The following is a 22870-nucleotide window of genomic DNA, read 5'->3' as shown; positions in this document are numbered from 1 at the left end:
AATCAACAGCATCAACAGCTTCATGATCAATATCTTCATCATCATGAACGTTCTAATCAGCATCAACACCATCCTAAATATAATCACCGTCATCAATATCATCAGTAGCATCACAATCATAAAGTGTGCAGTTGATCATGAAAGAGACGGGTCTTTAGCTTTTTCTACTCTGCAGATCGAATGGAGTTTAGTAACTCATTCCACCACCAGGAGATCACAGAGGAGAAGAGTCTATCTAGTGCCTTAAGGCTCATGTTGCAAAGGTAGGACCTCAAAATCAGTTGTTCGTGAATGATGTAAAGTCATGGAAGTGTGTTTACTGTTTTTTTTATGCTGTGTGACCATTGCAGGAAAAAACGAATAAGGCCTAGCTATCTTCACATTGCATAGAAATCTTACTGCTTTTTGCTTTAAAAAAGAGGAATGTGAAACCTTGAACTCTGGAGGACTAAGGACTATTCACTTTAAATTACAACGGCAGTGAATTGACTTAAGAAAAATTATTCTGTCTGGCACAGAAGACATTCAGTGTTAGTGAAAACATAAAGAACAAGACTGCTTGACTAAGTGGGAAAATATGATGCTAGCAGAGTTCATGGACATTTCATCTAAACATTCTGACCACCTGGGTTTTCCTAACTTGTAAATACTTGTTTTTGTTGATAGGGTGTTTGTTTTGACACATATTTTTTGGTGGGTGGAAGACTTCTGTAAGTGTTTTGCTGCATGTAAGCTGTTTTTGAAAATGCATCTTTAATGCTAAGACCTTTAAAGATGTTTCAAGAGAAAAACTGTAAAAAATAAATAAATAAATAAATAAAAAGTGCTCGGGGTAAACTTTTGTGAAACATTAAACATGAATACATTAGCAGGTCTTATCCCCATTTTAAAACATTGCTGAAAAATATTTTCTGAAACACATTTGTTTGTCATCACACATGCAAAAAACTGACAGCAACATCTTGTAAAAAATATGACATTATTCTTGCATTTATGCAAATCTCTACTACATAGATATCTGGATCATCTCAGTCTCTCTCACACCCTTTGTACATATTCTTTATGACAGATTGAGACAGAACACATTGGGGGATTCTGCAGGGGACAGAGGGCTCAGCTGGAGGAGACAGCGAGCAGATGAGATGAGAGTGTGTGAGAGCAAGGAGGCAGAAGATGAGCAAGGAGGGCAGGACATGAGAAACCTCTGGCACCAAAGTCAGTTAGGGGAAAAAAACAAACATATGCTGCGTGTGCAGTTTATCCTCAAGCTCATCCTTATGTAACATAGGTGGCATGTGTGCAGAAATAAACAAGAAGTGTTTATGGTTGTTGTTTTTTTTAACTCCTGCACTGCTGGCTCTACAACTTCAGTACGACTGTTCTGCAGCAACACACAATTTATTTTTCTAGCTTGGCTAATTTCGCCAAATCTTTGTCTCCAAGCCCCTGAGGCACATAAGGATCATTACCGGCCACCAAATATTGTGGCAGAGAGCAAATGTCCCGTGAGGGGGTTTGAAAAGTCACAGCGATGCAGATGCAGCGGCAGCAGAATCTCAGTGATAAACATTCATATTCAACAGCAGGAATCAGAGTGTGTTTACTACATCTGCTATTATCAGCTTTTACAATTTACTATGACATTATAATGGGATATTGATGCCCGCATTGCACCAGCACCCACACAAACCCGGTTATTAGGTTTCCTATCGATGAAATAAATCTGTAAAATAGCTTTTATTGACTCGGTAAGGCCACTTTTGCTGCACTTTCTCTCTCTTTCTCTCATTGTCCAATCTAATCAAAAAGTAATATTGAAGCTATTTATGTTTCTTGTGTTATGTATTTTCTATTTTAAAAAGTACATTTCCTTCAACCTCTCACTTCAGACTGCAGTGAGTCAACTCCGAGAAAAATGTGGGCTGATCGATACAGTCACTGTTACTGTAAACATGAGCATCGCCCGCCCTTTCCTCCATCCTCATCCCTTCTCCTGCTTTTCCATTATGAAGGCATTTCTCTATCAGTATTGGATCACTGTAATAAAGACGACAATCACCCCTCTTGATGAAGCGTTTGGTGATCAATAGAAGCAATGTTGAAAGGCTGGTGTAAGCAGTCAAAGCTCACTCTTCCGTTTAATTGAGTTAAAACCACAGAAGTGTGAACACTTTGTGAACATCTTTGATTATTTTACCATATAACTGTGTCAGCATTTCCCTTTTTACTCAATTTAAACTATATTACAGTGAGAGGAGAGTCAGACGAACAACCCATTTGTCCACAGATTCTTGAGTTAAGATCAGATTCATGCACAGGTATGTATTTTAGTTATAACAGTTATAACACACAGAAACATGATCCAGTCTTTTCTCATCTCAAGAAAGTGCAGTTCAAAATAACCTTTTATTGTTTTATTTGAAAAAAGAATACATTTCTAAAACTTTCCACCTGAATCGCACGCAAAGATAGTTTTTTGCCCATGGTGAAAGCGTTACTTTGATTTAACAAAGTGACTATTCAATAACTTTCCCTCCAATTAAGTGTATTTTTTCTTTTTCCTAAAGACATTCTGCAAAAATGTCGACAAGCGCATGAACTGAGCGAATATTCGAAGGCTTTGAGGAGGTCGAATGAGGTCAGCAGCAAGCAGAACTCAACCAGGGACTCAAATGTTTGCCAAACATAAATTAAACTTTACATAAATCTACTAACATCTCGTCATACCGGTCTTACACAATTTATACTTCTGAGCCATGACATTAATGTGACTCACAAATCCATTCCTCTGTCCGTTTGTCTCCTGCTGTTACACTTTACTCTCCAAATGTTTCTGCTGCGTGAGTGCACATCAGAGAGGTCAGTCGACTGAAAATATGCAAAATGAATCTCAGTCTTTTAAAAGGCAGCGAACTTAACTGTGCGGATGAAGGTTAAAATCTAAACTGCATCTCCCATTTCTTCAAAAAAAAAAAAAAAGAAGCAGGTTGGCGACCACAAGGCAGAAAGCACATTGGTACACACACCTGAACTAACTCAGAGCATATCACTGAAAACATCTTTGTTTGGTTATGTGCAGTGTATGTTGGCTTATACCAGTTATCTGGCTTGTCCAGTGAAATCCAAGGATAACAGCAAATACTTTTTTTTTCTGTTGCCATGAACGAGGCACAATAGACAGTTATAGTACACATGAAAAAGCACACCAATGATTTGAGAGCCTTTTGTCCTTTAGGCTGCTGCTTTTCCACAAACTCTAAATGAGGTCTCGAGAGAGAAGTTCAAACCTGAAATAATGGAGCTTTCAGGTTGACTTAAAGGACAGCATCAGCAAAGAAGAAGAGGAGGAGAAGGAAGAGTCTTAGATAGATAGATGTAACTGAAAAGTTGTCTGTTACAATTTTTTTTCCCACTGTTACATAAAATCAGAGCAAGCTCTGCCCCAGCTGAGGCTGAAAGCGAGCGCTGTTCGAAATACAGAGCAGCTACCTCAACACCAATGGCATGAATATGCCAACGACTGCAAATATTCACTGTTTTTCCCCCCTCGTCTGCCCCCCTTTGTCATCCCTATAGCCTCTTTTCCTCAGCCACTTTACTCCCTTTCCTGGTTCAGCAGCCTCTTTTAGTCTGTCTCAGGGGGGCCACGGGTGTAGTAGTCTACTCTAGATTTTTTTTTCCCTGTAATGTTTTTCTGACCTCCTCGTTTATCAAATTGCTCACACACTCGTATAAAACAAGTTAATGAGGCCAGCAGGGGGTGGACTCTGTTTTCATTGCAAAAATTAAGTATGATACAGTTTTCTTTTTACTGTGGCCTTAATCAACAGTCAATCCATTTGTTTAGTTTAATTCAAACTATATTTTCTTCTCCTGCAGTGCCCTAAACATCCGGTACAGTCCTTACATCAACAGCATATATGTACCTGCCTTTCAACATTAGAGCTCACTGTATTATTAGTTATTTCAAAAACATGCTAACAACATGTATAACCGTGATTCAGAAGCCTGCAGTAAATATGGAGACCCAAAGTTAGAAAATACTTCTGTACTGCTTAATGCATAATTAACAAGTAAATACGTTTTCCGTCTCACACCTTCTCCCCACCTGCTTCACATAATCCGGTGGGGAGAAGGTGTGAGAGAGGGGAAACTATTGCTTTTACTCTAAAGAGGACATACCCCCCCCCCCTCTCCTACAGTACAGTAGAGAGAGCCAGTAACTCAGGTTGAAGAACTTCTCAATGGATCAAATGGACATCTCCAAGTGGACCAACTATAACTGAAGAATGATTCTCTTTAAAGCATTTAAAGTGCGAGGACATCAACGGAACCTCCTGCTTTAAAGTGAATGACTACGTAAAGAAACTCATCCTTCTACTGCTACAGTATGTTGCACAGAAAGCCTTGAACTTGTACACATGTCACAAATGTACTCTTTAAGATCGGGAGTAAACGCCAGTAACTTCGAACATTCGCTCCATTGCTTACTACAGACAGTCATGGTATAGTACGATTAAATTCGTGAAAATATTCAACAAGTCAGCTGCTACGCATAACAGACTGTATCTCATTTTAACTTCTCTTGGCACGATGAGCAGACAGACACTTAACTCTGAATTATCTGTGCCAGTTGGAGATGTTCACTGCAGCGGTTTTACGCGCGCTGTGCTCCATCATCAGAAGCGACAGCGCTCCAAAAAAAAAACCTTTTTTTTTTTTATCCCTTTATCGACTGCTTTTCTAACGCCAGGAGGGATTACATCGAGTTGTTAACGGTAAAATAATTCACCACGCCTTCAGCCTTGCCGCGTATACAGTCTTACCTTAATTGTCTCGGCTTGGAGAAGTGTGGGTTGCGTGTGTCTGCAGCCCCCTATCCAAAATGGAAAACTCTGGTCCTAGTTAGTACCTGGTCTCGTGCGGGCTAAAAAAAAAACACCCACTGATGCTTTGAAGATACACAGAGAGCGCCAGAAGGTGGTGAAGTAAGCGCAGCTCCTGCTCTGGCACGACTGTCTGTTCCTCGGTGAGAATTAGTTTGCTTGTTTCTGACTGCCGCCCTCCCTCCCACTCACTCTCACTCACTCACTGTCTCCCACCCAGGAGAAATAAATAATCTTTCATCTCTCTCTCTCTCTCCCTCTCTCTCTCTCTCTCTCTCTGTGCCTAGCAGGTGGGCATCTTTGAATAATGTGAGATCATTATTAAAGGCTGCTGGAGGCCCAAATGTGTCCTCCACCCCCCAAAATCCTGCTCGTTCTTATGGTTTAATAAACTGTGTGTCTGTTAGAGGAGTTGCTCCGCTGTTTTGTGTGTGTGTGTGTGTGTGTGTGTGTGTGTGTGTGTGTGTGTGTGTGTGTGTGTGTGTGTGTGTGTGTGTGCGCGCGCCTGTGTGTGTGTGTGTGTGTGTGTGTGTGTGTGTCTGTGTGTCTGTGTGTGTGTGTGTGTGTGTGTGTGTGTGTGTGTGCAGGCAGCGGATTGGGAGTGGTCCGGGATTAAACCCTGGGATTATACCTCAACATTCATCATTTCATCTCACACACACTGGAAAGTACACACTGCTGCCGGACAATGACATCAGCCTTTGGCAGGCACAGAGAAACACACAGATTCATGTGGGTAGGGAGGGAGAGAGAGAGAGAGAGAGAGAGAGAAGAAAAGATAACAAGAAATAAAAGAAGGGAGAGGAAACCTTTCACCTCTTGGATTCACTAAAATCTGCAGCTTCATGTAAAATCCATCAAACTACTAGCAGGGCATGCAGGGCAGAAAGGGTCACCGTGGTGAGATATATCCAGGATAAATGTGTGTGTCCTTGTGCAAATGCATGCTGCCCTGTGTGTTAGTGTGTGTGTGTTTGCGTAGTGGATGCACACACAAAGCCAAGGCAGTGTATGTGTGCCTGCATACTGACAGATGGCTACTGTAATGACGCAGGAACTAACTACTGGGTTTCTATGTGTCTCTGAGGTTGCATGCCCGTGCACATGCTTGTTAGTGGATCGTGTGTCTATGTATTTTGTGTGTGTGTGTGTAAAGTGTGTGTGTGTGTGGGGGGGCGGTAGATAGAGAAAGGAAAGAAGGAGAAAGAATAAGAGAGAGGAAGTTGAGTTTTGTGGAGAAGAAACATATCTTTCTTGTTCTAGCTACCTACTACCAAAACACACACACACACCCACACAGATCTAATCAAAACACACACACACACACACAGAGAAATAAGCGCACACACAGTGTGGCATTATGGTTTTTCTCTTTTTCTCCAGGTGCCTACAGTCTGTTCCCACAGACATTCACAAGAGACCTTGAGTCTGCTGCTGCTTCCATTTGCTGAAAATATATTCTCACAAAGGTGCAAGTGTGTGTTTAAGTGTGTATCTGTGTATTTCTGTGTGTGTGTGTGTGTGTGCGTGTGCGCGCGTGTGTGAGACACGGCAAAACTGAAATAAAGGAATATTAAATAGATCCTTATGAAGTCTCGTCAGGCAAGGTTGCTGGTTTCTTTGTAACCTTTATATTTGATGTTAACGGGCAAATGCAATCAAAACTGCTAAACAGTATCTCTCCATCAGTCCCATGAATGTAAGTGGTGTAAAGGTGGGGCAGAGTTTTGGCAACAACAGCTCCAAAAATTACCATAAAGTTAGACTTACAATGACAGTGTCAAAATAATACCATAATTAGGCTTCACAACTGTTTGCATTATACTGTCAGGTGTTCCTGCTCTTCTGGCTGCCTCTTGGATATGCTGCGGATGTGCTGGAATGCACATTTGAATATTTTTGCCAATACCACAATGGAACAAAAAAAAAAATTCAGTCCGAAACTGAAAGTCCTGCTCTTCGAATTTTGAATCGAGTTTTTGCAAATATATAAGAAAGGCTTATCTAAAGTCTTTCAGATGAACGATTGTCTATAATGTTCGAGTTACCACCCACTAACAAAAAGTCACAGCCTAATAAATAATGACAACCACTGTTTACATTAATTGCACAGTTATTTTTTTAAATAACCTTGATGTGTTTTTTAGGTAAAATGTGGATTTTTAGAAACTTGCTGACATGTAAATGAATAAAATGCACCAGAGGAGCAAAAGTAAAAGGCGGCACATAATGCAGATACACAAGTGAAGTACAAGTAGCCTACCTCCCAACTCTTCATGATTAATTATTCTTAGTTACTTTCAACCAATAGTATGTAAATAATCAAATACATTGCCTTAAAAGTACAAGTCATGCTTCGTGTCACTTGTGCTACGAGTCTTCAGAACAACCAGGTACAGATGTAGGTACCAGGTGGCCATTAGTGGCTGGCACAGAGGTGTGAAATGACCATTATGTGTTCCAATGAATCATCATCATGACTCATTGTGTTTGTAATCACCGACCTTCACCTCTGTGAGTGCATCAAACTAAGCAAGCAAACACACAACCCTCAGCTGCTGGACAAAGCCTGTTTTCTATCGAGATGCAGCGAAGATGTCAACTGAACACTGCCGTAAAAGCAAAGCAGGCTACACAGCTGTTCGGATGAAAGTGAAATGAACTGTGGCTTTGAGAAGTCAGAGCAAACATCCTTTTCACCAAATGTGCCATTCGGAGCTGACGGGCTTCAAGGCCAGCAACCATGCAGAAGGAGCGCTCAGAGCTCCGGCTCTCCTTCACTCACTTTGTCACATTCTGTTTCTGCCTTTTCTTTATTTTATCTTTCTCTGCTCTCCCACTTGGCCCTTCACAAGTGAACGTGTGTGTGTGTGTGTGCATTTGTGAGTTTGCGTTTCAGCTAATATAAACCTCACGTGCTTTAAATGTATTTCAATAAATATCATCCAGACTTGAGCTTTGTGTGATCATGTGTTCTCGTCTTTATGAGCTCTCCTGGCACACACTCAGATGTCTTAACTCCCCGATTTAAATGCTTCTAATTGTTGTGCATACACAGAGTAATGCTTCAGTACATGGATTTACATGCAATTTTTCTCCATAGAGGCTTAATTTAGAATCAAATCCCTAACAGCCTGCAATCTGGCCTTCTAGCGTATATTTCAAATCTGGCATCAAGTGATATAATTCTATTAGGGGCTGTGACCATCTACCGCTTGCACTCACATATCACGTTTGTTGCTGCAACATGTGTGGGAATGCGTGCACACACACACACACTCATTCACTCACCATGTGTTTTACTGGATCGTCTCCCACTTCCTTTTGTCGGAAGCTTACCCTCCCTTTCTCCTTCTGCCACCCTGCCCCCCCCCCCCCCCCCCCCTCGCCTGCCCTCTTCATCCTTGTACTGTCACTCATCAGCCTCAATCTCTTTAGTTTTTTTTTTTTCTCTTTCCCATTGCCTTCATGCTGTAACTTCTTATTTTTTCACCCATCTTTTTCCTCAGTCTGCCTCTTCTCTTTGTCATCTTCTGTTTTTCATCGTTGGGCTAAAGGCCAGTGTGGGTTAGAGGCAGGTTGTAATTACTTCGCTCCTCCTCTGACTGCAGAAGAAAGAAAGAAAGAAAGAAAGAAAGAAAGAAAGAAAGAAAGAAAGAAAGAAAGAAAAATAAGAAAATATAAACAGACTTACTTATCCACAATCAGGGCTAAAATTAACTGTCTGCTCCTTTTTTCTTTTTCTTTTTTTACAACTAAAGAGCAGAATTTATGTGAATCAGATGCAATTCTGTGCCTCGGCATGGTTGATTTTGTTTGCACAGTTGGACATTCAGAGATAAATAATACAGTAAAGACTGATTTCACCCGCATGCTTAATGTAGCATAAGAGAGTTGGCCTTAATTGCTACAGCTATATTTGAGATGTAATGTAGGACGGGCAATGCCTCCTTGACTTCAGCACTGGCTTTTTTGCATCCCGTTAAAAATCAATAGCAGTGTGGGGGGAAAAATTCAGTCGACATAATTGACTTAACATGAAAAGAAAAATAGTGCACAAAGAAAAGACTGCAGTGGATTGAATTTCATTTACTTGTCTTTTAGGTTAGACCTGGGTCAGGCAATCTTTTTCAAATGGTTTCCTCTCAGTGGCAGCTTAAATGGCAAAAGCATTCTTTAGTTAAAGGTTGTAACAGTTAGGGATAAAGATTGTTTGAAGTTTCAGCTGGTTGCATCGCTGTAGTTAATTGCCTAGGAGACTTTTTGCAGTGACGGAAGCTTCCTGAGGCTATTCTTACCCCAGCTGATCAATGATATTTCTGCAGCTGTCTGGGAGTCGATGCTCTGAGACAGAGGTCACCAATTATGGAGCCCATATAACCTTTATTTCCTCCGTTTTCCACAACAGGGAGATGGTAGTTTTATACATTGTGTTTTCAATATTATGATTAAACTCTGATGTAATGAGAAAACATTCAACAATTGCGGTGGAACTAGCAACAGGATACTTTTGAAGTAAATCAGTAGCCTATTTGGTTTTTCAGATTTCCTTCTTTTCATGGCATAAAAGCTCATCTGCTGGTACCTTGTTTTAAAACAAATGGTTTTTTTTCTATCCTACAAAAACAAACAAACAAAAATGAATCCAGAAAAGAAAAAGAAAAACAGTGAGAATCCTGCCCAAGGAAACAGCATTGTCGAGAAATTTGGGAAATAAGGTATCTGCTGACACAAATACGAATGAGTTGAATAAAAGTGCCACATAAGCTACTGTATAGGAAAATCCTATAAAAAAATATACTACACAGGTCCTGAGATGGCTTTTCATTCTTAAACAGAGAAAGAAAGAGAAGAAGTAAAGAACTGAGCTATACTGTACAACCCAGTTGTGGAAGAGGGCTTACCCTACTGGTAAGCCCTCTTCCACAACTGGGTTGATTATTTTAAGCTCAGTGAGATTGATTTTGAGGCCCTTTGGGGACCTTCTGGGTCTGTGTGAGTGAATGTGAAGGTGCACACAAACCAAAAAAAAAAGAAAAGGAGGTGGGATAAAAGTTAGGACAGGGAAGAACACAAATGACAAGGAGGAGGGGGGGGGGTGGGGGGTGGGAGGAGCAGAGGTGGTCTCCAGATTCTTGAGGTTATTAATATGTGTTTCTTCAAGGACACCAATGATGATTTGGGTCAAACTATTTCTTCTTCCTCCTGAGGTGTACCAAGGGCACAGACAAAATATGGCCCTGAATAGATATGCCTGGTGCTGTCTCTGCCAAACTGAAGCCGTTTTCTTTGTTTATAGGGAGTAATAAACAAATGTCACAAACATAGTTTTTATTTTACATTTCATGAAAAGTCACCTTTCTTTGCCATATTGATAGGTAAAAAATAATGTTAGCAACTGGTGCTAGTGGCCTACACAAAACTATTTTGTCCATGGTGATGCCTCATTTTCCAAGTTTAGCCTTCCTTTTACTTGACATTTTACTGGTCCGCATGTTCCATAAATCCTTATTTTTCTGTCAGACAAGATATCCCCTCTCTCTCTGCTGTTATCAGTCATTGACCGAGGAAGCAGGTTGTTTTCTGACATGCATGTGCTCGCAAAGCTAAACGGTTTCATTTGCTTTCAGCCTGAATTTCCTCCATAGCCTAAAACAACAATAAACACCTGGAGAATATTGCCAGCTGACACTTTTGGACATGTGCCATTTTACACCTGTTCAACTGAGCTTTCAGTGTCGTTTTAATGGTCTGGGATTGTTATAAAACATTTCTACTCTGTTCAGCTGTTCGTGTTTGTTTACTATAAAAGAAAACTCATCTAATCGAGAGCCCTTAAAAGAGGCTGAGAGATTGTGTTTGTCTGCCATCTACTGGCCAGATAAGGTGGGTGGTAGACCGACTGATCTGTAAGCCACAGATAACCAGAGCAGGTTTAGAGCGGCGATAATGTAAAAATATTCAGTGATTTTAAAATAAAGTTATTTAGTTATTAGTTATTAAACTTATTTTCTTTCTTATCAAAACGTCGGGCAAGTCACGTTATCTTATGCGTGACGAGAAGTGAAACACACGAACTCAACAGTCTATGGTTGAAGCTTTAATAGGCTATAATAAAATCCTTTATACGTCATTACGCTGTTTTGGGGTTTATGTTTGTTGATTGCACAAATAGGCCGTCATGTTAAGAAGGTTTCGTTTGGAGGTGGTTAGAACTTACTTTGTTTACTAAAGTGATCCTCGCTGAAAGAATTGACCAATGAACAGTATGTTTCCCAGCATGCCACGGGGCTTTTTGCCGTTCTTCACCCAAAGAAAATAGCCTACCTAAAACACCAAGTGACGAAGTAACTCATAAAATTACTTCCATCTATTAGTCTTTTGTTTCGGTAACTTTTACTGTGAAATCACTAAATGGATGCATTAATTGAACCGTGATAAAGGTGTCCCTTAAATTCATAGCTGTATTTATACGTCCAGGCTGCCTAGTTTATTTCCGTGGGCGGAAGCTCATTGTAGAGGTCACATGCTGAGTGCTCGTCACTCCACCAATCACCTCGGGGAAGGTCTGAGACAAGAGCCAATAGTTACCCTTGCTGGGTATCACCTGATTCGGGTGAGCGAGTGAACAGTAAAATGGATTGCTGTGAGCAGTTGTTGCAGGAGAAACCGCGTGGTGCGAGTCACTCCGGTGGATGCGACGCTCAATGGCATTGGAATCACACGCGGCTGGCCGATGAGTGCGATGTATGAGGTGGAGCACTGCTCCAGAACCCAATTCAGACTACTCTCCCCCCACCTTTTGATTGTCATTTTTGAAAACGAATAAAAACAAAACAGTTATTTCAACAATAAATTACAATTGTATATCTATTCTAATCTAATCTAATCTAATAATATCATCTTTTTTATTAAAAAAAAATATTATTATAAGCCCTCTAAATCCTACCTGAAATATTTTTCAGTGATAGCCTACTTGAACTCAATCAAACCCATAACAAACAATGGTTCAGACATACATTTCCTGTAAAATGTAGTTTTCATAGGCTACATTTGTTTTGTGTCATTTTGTTTGTATTATCTTATATTTTCTGTTGGGTTTAAAAGCCATATTCAGGTTTCTTCCATGCCCTTTTTTTTATACATTTCTCAAATCTTTTGTATTTTGTGTGTGTATAAATTAACCAAACAGTGTTGTCACTAGTATGAAAATCAGTGATCTGCCACACATTGTCACTGTCCTGGGCAATTAAGAAGAATAACCACAAAATACAGAAATTGCATGATTCATTACTTTCCTACTTCTTTACTCTTATCAATGATGTTTAGTTTACATCTCTATAGATGATCACAGAAGCCTATATATCACTGCTTGGATATAATTGTTGACTACATTGCCACTTTCATATGAATACCTAAAAGTTTTAAAGCAACACATCCTTATTTACATTAGGCCTGTTTGCAAGCCCTATTTTATATAGGCCTACTACAAAGTGATAATTTCATATTAACTTGTCAATAATTGCAATTTACATCTAATGATGAGTCAAAAGGACTTTTAAATTCTGACATTTAAAAAATGTTGAGTTCAGTTTGGATTAAAAGTAGCTCCATAGAATAAAATTTCAACTTGCTCAGGTTTTTTGTATGATAGTATTTAATCATAATAAAACAACAAAGAACATTTCTTGGGCAAAACTGCTGAAAAGGGACTTGTTTATGTTGTGCTCTGACTGTCACCTGTTGAGCCTGTGGTATTGCCAGGTCATGGCCCCTATAAAACAAAAGAGCTTCATATTTCTGTCTGACCCAGTTCCAAGGCCTTATCGGCACGTGTAGAGTTACAGACAGCTTGATGAGAGCCACAGAATTAAAGGGTTGACCAGAAGGACATCATGTGGCCTGTCCTGATAGTTTGCTTGTTTATTTAATTATTCCTGAACTTTCCAGCAACATTTGAAAACTGCTTCATACTCCTAGCCATATCGTGTTTGTCATTTGACTGCTGCCCTTTGAGGACAACGAAAGCTTTTATCTTTGTTTCTGGATACATGTATCCAATCAAAAATTTTCAGATATTATCCAAAAAGCAGCATGGTTTCAGTACACCTGCATTTCTCATGTTCTTTGGCATGCCACTGACAAAAAAAAAACCTGAACTGGATGCACTTCTTGGGAAGAGGTATAATTCCATATTTCAAAAAGCTGTCCTGCCTCACACAAATAATAATCCATCTGTCTCAAAGAAGCCAGATCTGTTTCAGGGCAGTTAATCTGTAAACTGTCCACGTCCCACTTTGTTGCAATTATCTGATGGATTTGTTATCTTACAGTGACCCGACATGATGAATTTAAAACAAAAACAGAAACAGGGGCCAGGTCAGAAAAGACGAAGAATCAGGTTATAAGGTGTGTGTGTGTGTGTGTGTGTGTGTGTGTGTGTGTGTGTGTGTGTGTGTGTGTGTGTGTTTGTGTTTGTGTTTGTGTTTGTATATTGGCAGACTGACCAAAGTGGCAGAGAAATGAATGACTTTCAGCATACTTTGGTTTTCTCAAAAGTACAAGAACTGTGTTGAATTTATAAATTTCAGATTACTCTAAAAAGATGAAAGAACTTCACTTCTAGAAAAAAAGGCTGCATTTTTTCTTTAATAAATACGTTAGTTAAATTAGTTATTGTTACTTACTATGTTCATAAAGCCTCTGCAAATGTTGTCTAGTTTTAGTCTAGTCAAGTCAAAGACCTGTGCTTGATTCTCAAATAGAAGCAGGTTCAAGAAATGTGTTTTAAAGTTCAATGATGGAATTAACCCTCGCTTTGCACACAGGGTTATCAAGTTACTATTTAAATGAGGAAAAAGTAATGTTAAGTGTAAGAAACCATGCATCACAGAGAACTATGAGCCATAGTCATAATTGGCATGATCATATAATACTAATTGAAAATGTAGTGAGTACACTTGATTTGTCATCAATAACAGTATTAAAATAATAACAATCCCTCTTTATATCTGTCAAACTCACAGTTCACAAGTCATCAGGACCTCATCAAAGAATGTGCCGGTGTCTTAAAATTGGTTCGGTTCAACAAGTTCATTTAGAGAAAAGTATCTAAAGGCACATGTACACTCACATTGAGAACACGTACTAATAATGGGAGCATTAATGGCTTAGGGATGAGGGTAAAACCTCGTCCCTCAGGATGGACAGAGACATGTGAGGGCTGACCCAGCATTGAGAAATCAGATCAATCTATAGTCAAATTTCAGTAAGAATTCAAAAGTAGCGGTAATTTAATTTATGTTTTGCCTCAAATTCATTCAAATGTTGCAACAATTCTCAAATGGCTTTTATTGTGGATGATGTCTTCTGGGCCAGGTGGGAAATTCTTATTTTTTATCTGTAATTAAGAGTTTATCCAAATGTGAATACTCTATATCGTCAATATATTGACTCCACTGCTTAATGTTTTTTTTTATAGGAATGAATAATCAAATGTATGTATTTTTCTTCATTTTCAAACTCTACTTATCCCTTTTATGGATCTGAGAAGTTCACATTTGCCAAACTTATCATTAAGCTGAACAAAAAAAGCCTGTATCTAGTAGTTGAATTGCCAGCACTCAATATTTTAATCGTTAGATGTCATGTATTTAGAGGGACTCACTTCTGAGGATTTTTGGTGCAGCTAGACACTGAAATCGAAACATATGGTAGGCAATCTCATGACGTAAAACCTGCAGAATCAACCACATGTATCAGTTTTCATCAGCTACAACCCTTTTAGGCTCGGGGATACAGTTGTATAACTTTGTTGTTGTTTGTTGTACTAACCATCCTGAGCATATTCTTCAATGCCTTATGTGAAAAAAAACACACACACTAAACAGACCTACATTCTACCTCCGCCCTTGTGTTTCTGTGTTTTGAGACCCCTCGAAACTCTAAACATTGCAGCCGGCTGACATGTGATTTCGGGCATGATGTTGCAGACTGAAGTCGAGGTGGATTAAGGGTTCCCATAAAAGCGCATGGACACTGACGGCTTCAGAAGGAGAGGAGAAGAACAGGTAGAGCCAGGATTTAACAAGAGGAAGAACTTGCAAAGAGAGTGTCCCATTTGCAAAAGAGAACACCATTTATTGGATACCTTAAATCATTTCCCCCAGGATCCCATTATTTACACATTAATGCATTTTGTATCATAAAAAACTAAAAGTTTATATTGTCAAGGTGTGTTTTCTCTCTTAAACTTTTCATGAATTTTTCACTTTCAGTTCTTTTGAGTGTTTTTATAGTGGTTTTGTCTTACTGTTGCTGCACATTTGTGTGTCTTTCAGCATGCCTCCGGTAGCGTTGAAATGCATGCTGCTGTGTATGTTGATGGGTGGGACTGTGGGTGCCTGTATGCTGAAGAATCACACCTTATGGATTGAAAGGCAAGACTGTGCCCAGTGTGTCCTCGTCAACACCACTATCTGCAGTGGCTACTGCTACACTCAGGTGAGAACGACAACGACAACACGCACTTTATTATCTCAACGAGTTATTTTAAAATCTTGGCACCACCTCTAACAGCCACGTGTCTCCCCTCTCACAGGACACTAATCTGAGGGGACGGTTCGGGAGGACTTTTCTGATCCAGCGCAGCTGTGTGCCCCTTTCCCTGGTGTATCGACCCGCTCACCTGCCTGGCTGCCCTAAGGAGGTGAACCCGCAGGTGTATTATCCTGTAGCCCATCGGTGCAGCTGCAGGCGCTGCAACACGCGCTCACACCACTGTGTGCGCACACGCCGGGTCTCGTATGACAGGTGCACCTCGATCTTTGGCAGCATGCAGAGCAAGAACGAGCGCACTTTGGAAACCTCACAACATGCTAATAAAAGCACTTGTTAGGAAAGATATTGCAATAAAATATTTGTGAGTATGCAGTCAAGCGTTATTTGTATTACCAGTGTAAATGAACGAAATTACAATGAAGAAAAATAGATACTTTTTCAAATAAATTGCCTTAAGTCTTATTCTTGGATTATCCTGCTCGTTTTCTTTTCATGATTTACAATTAGTCTGCATAGTTTCGCTTACATCTGCTCTCTCCATTCATTACATGATTCCTGCCGTAGAGCAAAGGATGAGTCTGCAGTTATAAACAGAAACATTAAACATTTGACCTAATTTCAAAGGAGACTTGTTTTTAGAAACACACACCCTTATCTTGTTTAGTTAAATAGCGCATTGAAATCGTGTTTCTTTTAATTGCCAGAATACCTTAGCCATGATAAAAATGCAAAATTATTTGTACTCTGTTTTATTCAGCGGCACCTACACCAGGTGAAGCTGAAAGTTGGCAATAACCTCCACTTGGACTTAAGGATGGACTGATTGGTCCTTCATGTTTAAATGTAGTATATTTTACCTTGTGTCTGCCCAAACTCATGAACATGCTATCTTAAAAGTAGAGGAAGTACCTTCGAAACTGCCCCCCATACATCTACTCAGGGACCTACACCTACAGTATTTCATTCAAAAAACGTAATTTCCTGTTTGACATTCTGTAATGTTGACATTCTGAAATCAAATATTTTTAAAGGCACTTGTCAGTGTTTCTGCACTTAGTTTCTTGTCTGATGCTGATTGTTTACCCATCTGGTGGGTATGATTTTCAGAGAATTATACGTTAGAGTCGTCTTTCATCAATATAGACACCTCTTCTTAAAAGACTTAACATTTTAACAAGTCTTAGGCTTTGTTTAAAACAGTAATCACTAATGGTGCATTTAATGTCAACTTCAATGTCATTTACCTGCATTCATGTGAAGCTTTTAAGAACCTGTAATGTGATCTTTTTTGATCCTGTACTTATCTTTATCTAACTAGCAGCACCCTAAAATAGTTTGGAAGATCCATTCATTTAAATACATTTTGACAAGACAAATTGTGATTCCAACTTCGGTGTCTTTCTGAAAATCTTTATTGTTACAAGTCTACATAAGTGAAAATAACAACGTATTAACTCCTGTAAAGTCTGGTCTTCAAATTTATGATTCCTAAAGGTCAAACTGTTACATAGAAAAAAATAGTAACTGAATGATGAATAATGGCTTAAAAACAATATTACCAACTTTTGTTATCATTAAGGTTTGAAAAGACAACCTGTTGGATCAATGCCCTCTCACAGTTGAGTTACACTTGTGGTTTGTTTTTGAGTGGCCTGAAAAGAAACCCTGGCTCCAGCACTTGGCTGGCAGAGCAGTGGGTGGAGAGTAATTGTGTAGTGGTTATATTTTATCCCTAGATCTGCTGGGCTGGACCCGCCTCTATATATATAACCCTGAGCGTCTCTTTACTCTTGCCTTGCTCAGTGTCTCTCAGGGACCCTCAGCCTCCTCTCCCTCTGCGGCCTCCTCCTCTGTGCAGACCACATTTTGCACTCACAACAAGCAAGAACCATGGCCCAGCAGCAGCAGTATAGGTACGGACCAGCTCTGTCCATAAGGACAGTTACACTTAACCCCTAAATGATACATGATGTAGACTGCTCAGAAAGAAAAACAGGCATGCTTTAATACCATTCATTATTAATTGCCATTTTTTTTCTTATCAAGAGCTTACATTAGAATTTATTGAAGCATTAGTATGTATAATTCCTCCTGGATGTATATGTAACTTTGATTTAATCTTGGGACCAGTTATTTTTGGATGACCAGATTCCCAGAGGCAGTCAGCCGATACAAAGAACTGTTCATACTCTATGCATATATACTTAAAATTAGCAAAATGAATGACTTTCCTAAGCCTATTTTGTCTGTGATCATCAATCTTATATTTCATTGACCAGTCCTCATTTTCAACAGGTTTTGCCACCTCACCCGATTTTCCTTACTCCCCTTTAGAAATGTGGTGACAAAAAAAGGAGTGATTGTTAGTCACCTGTTTTTCTTGACTTGTCCTGTAACAGCCTCCCAGCTAAGCTGATCAATGGAGGGATTGCAGGACTGGTGGGAGTCACCTGTGTGTTCCCCATCGACTTGGCCAAGACTCGGCTGCAGAACCAACGCAGCGGGCAGCAACTTTACAAGAACATGTAAGAACCCCACCCTCCATTGAAAATGCCACTTTTTTCCTTACTTTCTTTCAGACTTACTGAAATGTGGTCTGCTGCGTGAGACTTCAGGACAACGTAGATTTATTAGAGTGTTATGTTAAGGTTGTTAACACTGGGTTTGACTGTCCACAGTCTCAGTTTTTGGTCATTCTTCTCTGTAGTAGACCTAACATTTATTTGTGATAACAGAACAAGACTAGACAACCATCTTCTTCTATACATTTTCGAAGGTTTTGAAATTGCTCAATTTACCTTTGTTTCCTGTCAGGATGGATTGCCTTATAAAGACGGTTAAATCTGAAGGCTACTTTGGCATGTATAGAGGTGAGACACACTGTCAGTACTGACCTTTTTTTTAATGTGCACCAGTTGCCTACACTCCTATATCTTATTGACCATATGGAAGAATTTTAACCGTTTAACACTTGACTGCACAACCTAAAAGATTGGCACGAAGCCTTAACCATTCCTACAAATTCAAGTACACTCCAGACACTTTTCTTATGCCAAGTTTCTTTATCCTCCATGCTATGTCATGTCTGCTTTCTAAAATTCAGTTTAAGTAGTTACATTTGAATCAAGTTGTCAGCATCAATCCTTTTTTTCTGCAGGTGCTGCAGTAAACCTCACCTTGGTAACCCCTGAGAAGGCCATCAAACTGGCAGCTAATGACTTCTTCCGCCACCAATTAAGCAAAGACGGGTGGGTTAAATAAGCATTGCAAAAGACAAGCTCTACTTAAAAGTATTATTTTTAACCTGTTCTATTTGTTTTATGTATCATCAGTGGCAGGTTGACTGTCTTTAAGGAAATGTTGGCAGGATGCTGTGCAGGCATGTGTCAGGTCATCATCACTACCCCAATGGAGATGCTGAAGATTCAGCTGCAGGACGCTGGCAGACTAGGTAATCAAGAAAATGAATAGAATGTCTTAAACAGGCGTCTTCAAATCTACTGTTATCAAGCCCTAACAAAAAGGGAACTAAGCAAGACTGACCAACAACAGGCCATTGTAAAATCTTGTATTAATATGTAAGATATGGGAGAACATGTGCGCAGGTTCAAATAGCCAGCTAGCAATTGAGCGCTGTTGACTTACTTCCCTTTTTGTTTGTTCTGCCACTCTACTTGCTGTTCTTTTGGAGTTTTAATTTCCAGTTTTAATTTTATCACTTTCATTACACATATATAATCAAATGGCACTATGCTAGCCATTTCAGGGTGACTTAAGAGAAGATGACCAATAAAATAATAACACAAATATTAAATGGCCTGAGACCAAATTATAACGACTATAAGGTCTCAATTCTTGTCATTTTAGACATTAGCTCAGACACTGAGCATGATATCTACATATATGATTTTGTATTGACACTCGGTTTCTCTGAAAGTGTTAAACTGGTTAAAAACTTATGTCAACAGTTGAAAGTCTTAGGATTGTCTTCCATGAGATCTCTTTTAAGGTAGTACAAGGCTGCTGCTATGGTTCATTTCCACCCCCTCAGGTTTCACACTTATGCAGATGATACAAAACTGTCCATCACTGCTGAACAGTGTGAATGTAAAGCCATAGATTCCATTACAATCTTTCTTCTGGCACATGTTTTTTGTCATTATCTAATAGTGCTTTTTGCAAAATTGAGAAAGAAATATGTTTCCTGTATCTGATAGCGGCCCAGCAGAGGGTGATACCCAGTGTGGCGACAACTCTGAAAATGGGAGGGACCAGCGCTGTACTAAGTCGTTCCTACAACACCAGCCCCGGGGCTCAAGTCATGCGTGTGTCGGCCACACAGATCACCAGAGAGCTGCTGAGGACAAAAGGAGTCACAGGACTGTACAGGGGACTCGGAGCCACATTGATGAGGTGAAATGAGATTCAATATTTGCTCTTATGCAACTACTTGTCTATCTATAGTAAATGGTATCTCCATTTGGTTGACATGCTTGTTTGTTGCCTTTTTCAGGGACATCCCATTTTCTGTTGTGTACTTTCCACTTTTTGCTCATCTACACCAGCTAGGCCAGCGTTCGTCTGAAGACTCATCTGTGCCCTTCTATTGGTCCTTCATGTCCGGCTGCTTTGCTGGATGCATTGCTGCTGTGGCCGTCAGTCCTTGTGATGGTAAACATTTCTGTCGAAAGATAGCTGGCTGATGTTTGGGGGAATTTGAACTGAGCTTTAGTTAAGTCATCTGAAATATCATGTTTTTTCCCAGATTTGGTAAATTCTTGACCAAAATATGTTTTTCTTAACATGTGCAGTGGTCAAGACAAGGTTACAATCACTCAGAAAAGGTGCTAATGAAGAAACCTACAATGGAGTGGTGGACTGTGTCAGGTGAATATGCAATACAGTCATACCTTTTACCAGGGTTTGCATGAATGTTACTTTTTTATGTACTAATGCTACACATGCTCTTCCATTGCAGAAAAATCCTAAGAAAGGAGGGTCCTGGAGCATTTCTCAAGGGTGCAAGTTGCCGCGCCCTGGTTATTGCCCCGCTCTTTGGAATTGCCCAGGTTATGTACTTTGTTGGAGTTGGAGAGTTCCTGCTGGGTTATACTCCCTATAACATCTACTCTGCATAAAAACACTGTTCCTAGTCTTTAAGTGGCCTCATTAAATGAAAGGCAGCTCTTTGTAACCGTGTACCTTCTTTATTGTTGGAGGGTTTCAGACTTAGAGGCTGATGAGACTGCATAGTTACCATTTAAAAGAAAATGCTTTTATTCATTCAGCATGACTAACACAACATTGTTGTTATTTCAGAGACTGAAATGGAAACTTTCCTGTATATTTGAGTTTATCTTTCTGTATAGCCCCTATCCCTAAATGTGCACATATCAATTTCGCTTCAACACAACCCTAACTGCCCTATCCCTTCCAATGGCTCCATTTGGTTATCATTGGCTGTTGGCTGTTGGTGTTGCAAAAGGATGTTTTTGTACAAAGAGGGATCTAACAAGAAAAGCTAGAAACGTTACTTGAAAAGCTTAAATCCTGTTACAAAGGGTTACATGGGAAACTCTGATGGGGACGTTGTTGTCTATGTACATAGTGTATTTATTTGTAAGTATCTGATGAACAACGTTTATCACAAGATGGTTTTTATATTGGACAAGTTATGAAAAACGGTTCAGGTGGTCATAGCTTTTGAATGGTAGAAACAACCTGACCTTCTGTCCTAAGGTGTACCACAGGGGTCCTGTTTTGTATAACTTTCTTTTGCAATCAGGGCATTTATGTGCTTCTGAAATGGATGCCTCCATATCTGCACTGCTTTATAGTTATTCACAAGTATGTTGCTGACCATTCTGGCTTTCTGTTGTGTTGAGGTTTAGGTGTTTAAAGCTTATTAAGCTGAACAGCTCAGAAATGGGGCACACAACTGCTAAGCTATCCCAATGACATTTTTTTAGGAGAGGAAATGTTGCTTGTTGGTTAAAAACTGAACTGATGGTGGAAGAGACTGTATTAGCAGGTTTCTTGTGCTTTTGGGACCAAGTCTTCTCAAAATGTGCAACATGACTTATGAGCAGTCAATTTCTCCAAGTTGACTGTGGTTTGTAATGACAAATGAGAATTTCTTGACAGTTTAGGTACACAGAAATGCATATGACAGCATTATTTTAGACATTTAGAAGCTGCACTCTCCTCTGGTTAAATTTCAACGTCATGGTCATTTAAATACCTTTATCAATGTAAATATTTATTGTTTTTTTTATTTTCACCAAACTGTAAAAGTTGCGAACACAAATGGAAATCAGTTTTGACATCTGGATGTGCTGAAGGTATGAAGTTGAGAAGAAAATTGTTTATTTTTCATGAATTGAACGATGCATGTAAATATTTTACTCTTAATAAAGAACATAAATACAGTGTTGACTTTGATTATTTGTGAATAGCATATTATACTTTACAGTCACCCAGGTAGAACTCATTCACTCATGAAGCCAAAGGTAGTGTAGTACTTTTTTTCTGTTGCAAGCTCGAAAGATGTTACCCAACTCCTCTCAACATGCGTTGGAGGCATGGTTAGTTTGTGACAGTAAAAAATGTTCATGCTGCAGAATTGGGGTAACTCAACCCTGGCTGATCCTGGAGCTCTTGCTGCATCGCATGCATAACTAACCCTCCCCTCAGCAAAATATCCAGCTGTCCTTTAGGCTCAAGTTCAGAAAGGTGAAACTCGGATGTGAAACTCATGCAGCTAAACCTGGACAGCTACGTCACCAAAGGGATGATCAACTACAATCAGTTGGGTGGGGCAAAGATTAATCTCACTTCTTATGTTTAAAGTTATTTCTTAAAGGGTCATTTTGATTCCTCTCAAAACACAGGTTAAAACTATGTATGGCCTAAATATAACTCATTCTCACATGTCTAGCTGATACCTCCTCATATGTGTATGTATCCACGTGTGTGTATGTGCTACAGTAAATGAGTAGGGTTTCTCCTGGGGATCATCAGATACCTTCTAAATATAAACCTACAGTAGTACTGTAATCAACATGTGTTAAGTTGGTTATTTTTTCTGATACACATCAAAGTATTGAAAAGTGTTCTCCTACTCTTTAAAAGTTCTTATCCACAAGATATCAGCCAAATAAAATAAACAAGGTGAATAAGTATTTAAGTACCGGAAAGGACTGGAAGTTTGTGAAACAAATGGCAGGTTTGTATATAACTTGAAACTATAAAATAGCATGTAACTGGGGCGCCGGTGGCTTAGTGGTAAGTTTGAATGCCTCATGTACAGATCCCGTAGTCATCAGAGCGGGTGACCTGGGTTCAAATCTGCCCTGTAGCTACTTTTTCCGCATATCAGTCCCCACTCTCTCTCTCCCCATTTTACAACTTTAACCCCTGCCTGT

The 22870-nt window shown here is 39.6% G+C and overlaps 3 protein-coding genes across 4 annotated transcripts in view; 2 read left to right on the top strand and 1 right to left on the bottom strand.

Annotated features, from left to right (window-relative positions):
* camkvl (CaM kinase-like vesicle-associated, like) overlaps window positions 1-5094 on the bottom strand; it is a 40673-nt gene extending 35579 nt beyond the window's left edge. For both annotated transcript variants that reach the window (XM_061057573.1, XM_061057574.1), the window contains exon 1: window positions 4827-5094. The gene's annotated coding sequence lies outside the window, so the exon portion shown is untranslated. The remainder of the gene's footprint in view (window positions 1-4826) is intronic.
* A 9748-nt stretch (window positions 5095-14842) lies between these two features.
* Window positions 14843-15767, top strand: LOC132989169 (thyrotropin subunit beta-like). The gene is given in 3 exon segments (XM_061056581.1): window positions 14843-15389; window positions 15487-15739; window positions 15742-15767. Coding segments are annotated over 3 exon segments (441 nt in total). The 5' UTR covers window positions 14843-15227.
* Window positions 15768-17206: 1439 nt separating this feature from the next.
* Window positions 17207-21875, top strand: LOC132989219 (mitochondrial glutamate carrier 1-like). The gene is made up of 9 exons (XM_061056677.1): window positions 17207-17359; window positions 17846-17971; window positions 18261-18316; window positions 18604-18694; window positions 18779-18897; window positions 19664-19859; window positions 19960-20117; window positions 20258-20333; window positions 20425-21875. The coding sequence occupies exons 1-9, from the start codon at window positions 17337-17339 to the stop codon at window positions 20582-20584; spliced, it is 1005 nt and encodes a 334-aa protein (XP_060912660.1). The 5' UTR covers window positions 17207-17336; the 3' UTR covers window positions 20585-21875.
* The last annotated feature ends 995 nt before the right edge of the window (window positions 21876-22870 follow it).

This window comes from Labrus mixtus, chromosome 15, assembly GCF_963584025.1.
Source record: "Labrus mixtus chromosome 15, fLabMix1.1, whole genome shotgun sequence".
In the NCBI taxonomy this organism is placed as follows: domain Eukaryota; kingdom Metazoa; phylum Chordata; class Actinopteri; order Labriformes; family Labridae; genus Labrus; species Labrus mixtus.
The sequence above is the reverse complement of the archived record's forward strand: the minus strand, read 5'-3'. Positions and strand labels throughout refer to the sequence as shown.

Excerpts from the sequence above, each read along its gene's own strand:
- LOC132989219 (XM_061056677.1), top strand. The coding sequence starts at position 17,337 with ATGGCCCAGCAGCAGCAGTATAG. Across the intron at positions 20,118-20,257 it reads GGCCGTCAGTCCTTGTGATG|TGGTCAAGACAAGGTTACAA; the intron begins GTAAACATTTCT and ends TAACATGTGCAG. Across the intron at positions 20,334-20,424 it reads GGAGTGGTGGACTGTGTCAG|AAAAATCCTAAGAAAGGAGG; the intron begins GTGAATATGCAA and ends CTTCCATTGCAG.